Below are 9,601 nucleotides of genomic sequence, written 5' to 3' on the forward strand. Positions count from 1 at the left end.
AAATTGATAAAAAGAACATTGTGCAGGCAACGGGAGAAATGGGAACATGATTTCTGGGTTAGGTAACAGTATAATATCAATGTCAAATTTCTTGATTTTAATAACCATACTGTAGTTATGTGAGAAACTGTCCTTGTTCTTAGAAAACACACTGAAATATTTAGGACTGAAGGGGCACACCACCTGCAACTTACTCTCAAATGCTTCAGAAAAAAACAGTATGTTGCGATACACATATGCAAACAGATACAAACGGAATAATTAGGCAGATGTGGCAAATGTTAACAATTGACAAGTCTAGATGAGGAATATATGCAGTTCTTTCTAAAATGTTTGTAATATCTATATAATTTTGAAATGACTTCAAAAGAAAGCTTAAGAAAGAATATTGTAGAGACATTGTTATCTTTTAAAATTAACACAGGGCAATTACCATGCTTTCAAAACAGTCCTCAGTTCCAACATTAGATGGTGACTAGGCATGACATTCTAATGTTAGATTTTTATTTACAGTAATAAATTCTTTTTTCACCATTAAAAACACCCCCTTTGCAGCTTTGGTCAAAAGACTCTCAAAAACGAAGAGACTCATCTCACGCGAATGATAAAGTGTACTTCCTTTTACCTGAGACATCCATCTGTCGTCTCCTTGAATATCTTCTGCTGCATGTGGAATGGCTGCTGGGTTCGAGTCACCTTGGCTCATTCTATACCTGAGGGAAAAAATGTCTATGTCATGTTTCATTCATTAACAGCAATAGTTATTTGTTATCATTTACTTAAATATTACACGTCAGGTTTTAAATAATAATTTAAGTTTCACTGTGGTTTTGCCTAGAAGCAAACAACTGGAGTTTATTTTCAGCAGAGAAGAGTTACAGGACACAACGGCTTGAGTCCCATAAATATCCAGCATCACTAAACTTCCAGACAGGCCTGAATATTATTTAGGAACAGGGTATTCCAGTTAAAAAATCTGCTCTAAGTATATGCTCTACATCTATATTAATTTTTCATGATTATATGTTACTATGAACACCAAATGACACAAAGAGTTAGACACTTAGTTCAATGAAATCTGTATCAGTCTTTTAGGCTGCTAGAGTTACACAGTTAAGAATTATTACAGCAATGATTAGAATCCACTGGTTAGTACACATCACACAAACAACTGTACCACAGATTATGTAAAACTAGTCACAGGCTTTGACACTGGTTTTTTTTGAGGAAGATCAGCCCTGAGCTAACTACTGCCAATCCTCCTCTTTTTGCTGAGGAAGACTGGCCCTGAGCTAACATCCATGCCCATCTTCCTCTACCTTATGCGGGGGACAGCTACCACAGCATGGCTTTTGCCAAGTGGTGCCATGTCCACACCTGAGATCAGAACCAGCGAACCACCGAGAAGCAGAACGTGCGCACTTGACCGCTGCACCACCAGGCCGGCCCCATTAGTCACAGGCTTTGGCACTGGTTTTTGACAAACATTTACTATTTTTATTTCTGACAGATCTCCACTAAGAAAATGATTAGTGATGAGCCCAAATATGGCATCTGATAGTGAAGAAGGAATAAGTGAAATTTAGAAAAGTCAGAAATGATAACCTTCTAGAAAGACAAATAAGAAACCAGATTGTTTTCATTCAACTCTGCAGAATACCTACGAGAGCCATTAGGCTCAAGAGGTCACTTGGGAAATGCAAAGGATGATGAAAAAGAGAAAAACCTGGGGTTTTGCGGCTTCTAGAAAAGGAGGCCATACTCTCTCTCTTTGTCCTTCCTTTGCCATCCTCAAGCACAGCTAAGCTTTCTCGGAAAGGGAATGGAGTTACACTCATCACTAAGCATTTACTGAGTGAAACAAGACACACTGGGTTGCCACGGTAGTAGTTTTGGAGACTCAGAATGTACCAAGCCCTAAACATGAAAGCACACTTTCATTCATGAAAAATAAATTACAGGAACGAACAATTTTAACACTAATTATGCAAACAAATTAGCTCAATTCTAAATAACATTAGGCCTAAAAAAATTAGGCTTTGGGTAAATCCCATATCTGACAGAAGATGTAAAATACCATCCACATCCTGTGTATATATTTCTTTAGATTACTAAAATTTGCAACTATCAGAAAATAATAGCTATCTATCAATGACTAAAGATGCTGTGTTTTAGACATACCACCTCCAATCCTCACAAAAGTACTGCAAAAGGAGGAAAAGGAGGATCAATTTGGGTAATTTGTGCAGCGAGTGACTGAAATTAGATTTGCCTGACCCCAATAATGTCACATCTGGCCCAGTGACCACAATCCAGTTCATGTGGACTCCCTACAGGGGGCCTAATATCTAACCATTCCACGCCGAAGACACATACTACATGGAGCTAGAAACATCAACGTAAAATACAAGAATTGGGAAGAACCGCAAGATGAATTGCTGTAGCTCCAATCAGACTATGGTATCTGTTTGGGGTTTCAGTGTCTAAGGAAGGAATGGAAAAATTAAAAGATGCACAAAGGAAAAAGAAAAAACGATTAAAGGGGTTAAAACAAATAGCCATATAGAAACATTTAATTCTGGGGTTTTGCTTTTGTTTTTGAACTAATAAAACATTTATACCTTCTACATAAAAGTTTCTTTGGGTCTAAGTTCGATTCTAGATTTAGTCTGGCTATTCAGGTTAAATCTAACATGGTGCTTAATAAAAGTTTTAATTTAAAAAGTACCTTCTTCCCTGCTGATCAAACAGCTCTATTGGCCTTAAGGCAGACAAGGGGCAACCAAGTTTTCCCATCTTAAGGATTTCAAAATTAGATCTAAAAATGCAAAGAAATATACCAACAAATAGCTCTGTTTTCCACTCACTATTTGAAAAAGTCTATTTCCTAACTTTTTAAATACACTTTAAAAACCCAATCATTTCATTAATTTATTTATTTTCCCACTGGAAAAACACTTAACACGTTAGGTATTTTTGAGACAAAAGTTAAGACACAGAGTTAAGTGAGAGAGCACTACTGAAAAGGAGAGAAATAATCTGTCCAACACTCACTATATGGTTATATAATGGAAAGTACTTTTCCTGGGGATGTTTAAACAACAAGGGTGACAAACTGTGAACATGAGGTGCCTTCATAATAATACGTATTCAAATACATCCCTCGCCACTTAAAGACTAAATGCAGGCACTTCAACTTCATTTCAGTCCTTGGGATATCATGTTCAGATCTTGCTGAAAAACTTAAGAAGAATTTTGACAACCTGGAGGGTGTATAGAGGAAAGGAGCCAAGATTGTGAGAAATTTGAAAACCTGTTATATTAGAAATAGTTGAAAGAAATGGGCATGTGTCTAAGCTGCAGAAAAACTGGTTGAGGAAGAGGAAGACACAGGACATAAACAGCTGTCAAAGCATTTGAAGATTACGAGGAAGAGATGTCAGGCTTATTTTGCACGTCCCCAAATAGGAAGACAGGGCCAGTGGCTAGAATGTACAGTGAGGCAAATTTCTAGCGAATATGACTACAGAATGACATAGCCTGTCTCATAAGGTAGACACTTCCAATGGACATTCAGAGAGGCTAGGGGTGTACCTAATAGGAAAGCATAAAGTGAACTAAAGCATACGAGTAAAGACTGGTCCAGATTAGTGGACTTCAAACATTTTTTAATGTTGTAAAATCTTTTTGATATGCCCCAATATATGTGTATTTATTTATAAATTAAATATGTAAATTATTGTGAATCTGTATATTAAATATTAGCAGAGTTTACTTTTTCTTTTTTTACATAAAAAATAAATGTAAACAGCAGTTCCAAATTTTTTCCTGTATTCCAGCAGATCATCTTGTGCATGCCTGGGAGTGCACATACTCTACTTTCAAGACCAATGGTCTACATAAACTATAAGATCTCTTCAGACCTATGATTCACTTTTCAGATGAATTTTCAATGTGTCCAACAGGTAAACAATTGATCTAAAATAATTGCTGGGGCTGGCCCCGTGGCCTAGCGGTTAAGTTTGGCACATTCCACTTCAGTTGCCCAGGTTCAATTCCTAGGTGCAGACCTACACCACTAGTCAGGGGCCATGCTGTGGGGGCAACCCACATACAACATACAGGAAGATGGGCACAGATGTTAGCTCAGGGTGAATCTCCCTCAGCAAAAATAAATACATTAACTAAATAACTGCTATTAAGATTTATTAAGAACTTACTATTTACAAGACATTGGGCTAAAACTGAAGCTCAGGGAGATTTAAGGAAACTGCTCCTTGATAGGGCGAGCTGGGATGTGATTTGAATGCAGGGTGATAATACTCCAAAGCCTACTACTCCTGAGCAAAGGACGTTAGGCTCTACACAGAAGACTCTGTATATAAGACAACGATAAATTTTAATTTACATCAATTCACTTATATCTTCTACTACTACTACCCAAATTTAATGGCATTTTGATACCCTGAGCAAAATACTTTCATCTCAGTCCTTTCCTTTTTTTTTGAGGAAGATTAGCCCTAAAACAACATCTGCCGCCAATCCTCCTCTTTTTGCTGAGGAAGACCGGCTCTGAGCTAACATTCGTGCCTGTCTTCCCCTACTTTATACGTGGGACGCCTGCCACAGCCTGGCTTGCCAGGCAATGCCATGTCTGCACACCCAGGATCCAAACTGATGAACTCCGGGCAGCCAAAGCAGAATCTGCGAACTTGATCGCTGCACCACCGGGCCGGCCCTCATCTCAGTCCTAAATTTCTTCATGGGCAAAATAAAAAAGCTATACCAGGAAACCAAGAAAGAAAATGTCATTTATCTGAGGCTACCAAGCAGGTAGAACTGGGAGAAGATCACAAAATATTTCCAATTAGCTAGTCTTTTTTTTTCTTTATGAAAATAAGGCCATCCTTCTTCCTCTTCTACAAGAGCAAAGTATCTGAGCAAAAATTTGTTTCTTTGTGCCTTCAGATACTTGGCTTTTGTATTATCTGGCCAAATCAAAATCTTAGAATACAAAGTAGCTTTCAGTTTTACTGATGGCAATGGCTGGTAACATTTTTAAACAGTAGGTAAAGAAAGACTGAGCCACGAACCCCTGCAGTCTCCTCTTTAAGAACCAGGCTGGACATATACAACCCAGGGGACTATGCATTCAGCAGATTCCAATAATTTGGGAGTTAGACAAAATAAGCTGTTGTATTCTTTACAATAAAAACAAAAACTGAGTCAGGAACTATCCAGAGAACAGCCTGTGGTAGGTCACAAAAATCAGAGTGATTCTGATCTGCTCTCAGGCAGAAAGCAATACTGTCACATAGGAGTATTCAAAATGGTGAAGCTGGACTGAGTAACACAACAAAAAACAAGCACCGATGGGGAGGGATTTGCCTCCCATCTCACCTTACTCATTCAGAATAATCTCCCCCACGTAGCAAGTCACTAACTTGTGAGATCACAAACAGCAGATTCAGTTAGAAAAACCAAGTAGAATGGAGAGAAAGGTTTGAAGAACAAAAGTTTTGTTAATTTACCAGGAGAGACCCTATTGGAGGGAAGCTTAATGGTCCATTAAAATGAGTTCTCTGGAAAGATGAGGAGTAAGTGACTTGCATAGCATTTCCCGATTTTCCTGCATTTTCTATCTTCTCTACTTAACTTGGACTATGACAGGATAACACGAGAATTTCCAGATGCTTATACGAGCGTGGTGTAGGGCGTCTAATCAGAAACCAGTTCCAACAACAAAGAATTATAAATTCTCAAGCTGGGCTGGATGTTTCTTTCGTTTAATCAGGAAACAGATGGAGGGGGAAAGTTGCGCTAAGAATGAAAAGATTTAGAATGTTTGCACTCTGAGCTAAGACTTCATTTTGCTTCCCAGGGAGTTGGCAGGGTTATTCTGAAGGGGAAGGCGGGCCTCACTCTAAATACCCTGCCTCAGTAGGCTGGTGGGTGGGTCCCTGGGTTCCAGCACATCCATGATTTATTATCAAATGCCCAAGCCAACAAATTAAAGCACGATGATTTCCTACTCCTCCCCTGCTCCCCCACAAGGAGGCAACCTTTATATGCGAACAATGTGCCCAGGAGTAGAATCTCAAGACACAAGGCATACCCAAGGCAAAGGGTACTCAAATGCTCAGGGGAAACAAGCATCCCTATTTTCTCCTTCCTCTTTCTCCACACTTTTACCCACCCCCAAATTTTAAGCTGTACAAAATGAGGACCTAAGGTGGGTCCAGGCCGTCCTCCCTTTCTCCGTGGGTAAGCGCTAAAAAGAGGCCAAAGCTTCAGGCGTTTGGTTTTTTTCAAGGTTTGTATATATATTATGAAAAGCCACGCTGGCCTGGGAGCTATGGAAAGCAAACAGTGAGTCACCACGCAACGGGTCTATCACAGACCTGTAGGCCAGAAGGTCCTGATCTGGGACATGGACACGGACCAGGTAAAAGCACCTAAGAAAACCTGTCCTCCGGCAGGCTGAACTAGCTGGTTGACCTTGGGCTCATCATCAACCTCGCTGGGCCTCATCTCTAAAACCAGCTGCTGGACCGGACAGCCCTCTAAGAAATAACCCCGTTTGAGTGGTGACAGTCTACGGATTTTTGAATACATTCAGGGAGGAAACGGAGAAGTTCCTAAAGAGTTGACATTTTTCAACAAAAGGGGGAGGAAAAGGCGCTCAGTCAAAACACAACAGAGTAACTCGGCCCGCGGGAAAGGCCTCTCGGACAAGAGGAACGGGGAGGAGGGTCGGAGGTCCAGCCCCGGGGGAGGAGGGAGAAGCCACTGCGGAGGCTGGAGGTGCTCCCGGGGCGCCCCGCGGCCGCAGGGGCCGGGGGTTGCGGGAGGCCCGCCGCAGAGGTGGGCAGGCGCGGGCGGCGCGGCCCTCCGCGGGATGCCTCCACCGGGAAGGGCGGGGTGGAGCCGGCGGCCAGCGCAGGAGTCGACAGGTTTGGGGGCGGGGTGCCGGGGGACGGCTCTAAGGCGGCCGGCGAGCGGCCTGAAGGCCCCAGGGGCAGCGCGGGCGGCGGGGTCACCAACGCCGGGTCCGCGGGGAATGCGCGCGCGCGCGCGCGAAGACCCCCAAGGTCGGCTGGGGGGGGGGGGAGGTGGAGGCGCGGGGGGAGGGGCCGGCGGGTGGGGGAGGGGAGGTCGTGGGCCTCTCACAATAACACATCGCAGCCCCTCCAAACCCCACTTCTAAGCCCCCGGGTTCCCGCGCCCCAGGGATGCACTCACTCAGGCAAAGGGTCCGTGCGGGCCCCAAGCGGCTGCGGCGTCGGCGGGTGGCGCGTCTGTCGCTCGCTCAGTCCCGGCGGCCCCGCTCCGGCGCGTCCCTCCTCCGGCCCCGGCCCCAGCACCAGCAGCAGCGCCCCCACTTCCGGTTCCCCTGCCACTCAGGCAAATGCTTTCCGGAAGTCCCGCCCCATCCTGTCGGCCTCGGCGTGGCTCCTCTCTCCCTGCCTTTCCTCTCTGCGGGCGCTAGCTGCCAGCGCTCAGGTGTCCTGTCACGTCCAGCGAGGTTCCCCGCTTTGTTCTCTATTCTGCCCTCTTTTTTGCGTGTAGACTGCGCGATTTGGGCCTCTATCTCTCCTCCAGCTGCATCCCTCCATCCTGAGTTAATGTCCCTGCGGCGTGGAGATGGCAGTCGGGACAATGTGGCGTGACCTCACACTGACGCCATTCCCTTCCCGCCCCGCCAACCTGGCTTCCTTCTCCACCCCATGGAATAAACCGATTGCTGCAAGTGGGAGGGAAATGGGGCCCCAAGGTTAATGAGGCAGCTCCCTACGTTTACGAGTGGAATTTCTGTTTCTATGATGAGTGTACGGATTTTAGGTGACCGCCTCTTAAGGTGATACCATAGCGGGATGGCGACTCGCGGTCTTTTCCTTAGCGATCCGTCTAAACTAGGGAAAGACATACCTATACAAAGTCAGTATTGAAAAGATTCTATGCTAAATGCTATATAAATGCAGGATCTATCAGAGTAGAGAGGAGGGGCGAAAGATGTAGGCAGAAACGTTTGTGGAGCAGCGCCTTGAGCTGGCCCTTTTAAGGATGGATAGGATTCATTCAGATCTCTGCCGGGACTCGGCAGAGCCTTCCAGCGCTCTGCAAATCATCGGGGGTTTTGATTTTGCTGACAAAACCCGTTAAGAATACTACAAAAACCTGGGAGCTGAAAGTTTCAAGCTATATTAAATTATTTTTCTACATCACCTGTGCTGTCAAGTGGTACTAAATTTTTCAGTCATATATAATCCAAAATAATTTTGTCCTCGTTTAAAATGATTTTTACATTGCTGACTTGCCTTGGAAATTCTCTTACAGATGTTCATACTATAGGGCACACAGTAGGTGATCAGTAAATGTTTCTCGTTTTAAGTGTTTCAGTGAGAAGAATTCGTGTTTGGAGAACTCAAATGGGGATATAAAGAGGCAACTGAGAAATATATTGATAACAGAAGAGAAATAGCTTGAATTATTCTCCAGGGATAAATCCATTGAATCTGGTATTTCCCTAGTTTTTACACTCGGCACACTTTAATGTCATCACTACTTTAACATGCTGTCTTTCCTGCTATGTTGTAAGCTCCGAGGGAGCAGGGACCTTGTCCCATGGATTCCCAGCACCTGGCAGGCTGGCTGATCAGTAGTAGACACTCATCAAATCCTGATGAATGAGGAATGAATGATCAAGGGCTGAATGTGTGTCTGTGGAACCCATGGCCTATCTTTATATTTTCCTGTTTTTCAACCTTTTCATTAAGACACATAAACAAAGGAGGTGTGCCCCCAGGAAATACTAGATCTGGTTAAACTAGCCTCTGCAAATATTTAAATACATTTATGGCTCAGGCAGTTTTTAGTGTTTTGGCAAAATCTCAATGCCACTGAACCCTGACATTTATTAAGAGCTTGTCTCCTGAATTCATCTGTTTTAGCTTTCTAAATAATTCATTTTCAAAAATATGCAGGCAGTATCGTGGAAAGGACCCTAAACTAGGCTTTAGGGTGCCCTGTGTTCTTGTCTGAGGGCTATGGCTCACTTAACTTCTTCCAGCCTTTGTTTCTTAGTCTGTAAGACAAAAGCGGTGGACTAGATGGCCAGCCCGGTGCACACGTTCTGCTTTGGCGGCCCGGGGTTCGCTGGTTTGGATCCCGGGTGCAGACATGGCACTGCTTGTCAAGCCATGCTGTGGCAGGCGTCCCACATATAAAGTAGAGGAAGACTGGCACGGATGTTAGCTCAGGGCCAGTCTTCCTCAGCAAAAAAGAGGAGGATTGGCAGCAGATGTTAGCTCAGGGCTAATCTTCCTCAAAGAAAAAAGGGGTGGACTAGATCATTGCTAAGGTCCTTTCTAGCTCTAAACTTCCGCCCTACCCTGAGTTACATGCGGGAACATAATTCTGGTGGCATACACACCCTGTCTCTCTCCTCCTCACTTCCCACACGCAACCTCCCTTCCCCCTAAGCCCCATTCAGAGTGTATATTCCATACAGCCCTAGTTGGTGCTGGGAAAAATAACTTCTCTGACTGTGAGACAGATAGACTGAAAATTATCAGGAGAGCTTGCCCTTCAAGTTCTTTTT

General features: G+C 43.8%; 1 protein-coding gene across 1 annotated transcript in view; it reads right to left on the reverse strand.

Moving 5' to 3' along the window:
- The window catches only part of PAFAH1B2 (platelet activating factor acetylhydrolase 1b catalytic subunit 2), a 31,488-nt gene extending 23,787 nt beyond the window's left edge, over positions 1–7,701 (reverse strand). The window contains exons 1-2 of the mRNA XM_044752342.2: positions 7,243–7,701; positions 626–713 (exon numbers count right to left, since the gene is read on the reverse strand). Of these exons, the coding sequence (XP_044608277.1) occupies positions 626–706 (81 nt within the window). The 5' untranslated portion in view covers positions 707–713; positions 7,243–7,701. The remainder of the gene's footprint in view (positions 1–625; positions 714–7,242) is intronic.
- Positions 7,702–9,601: the final 1,900 nt, after the last annotated feature.

The sequence above is a fragment of the Equus asinus genome, chromosome 20, assembly GCF_041296235.1.
Source record: "Equus asinus isolate D_3611 breed Donkey chromosome 20, EquAss-T2T_v2, whole genome shotgun sequence".
In the NCBI taxonomy this organism is placed as follows: Eukaryota; Metazoa; Chordata; class Mammalia; order Perissodactyla; family Equidae; genus Equus; species Equus asinus.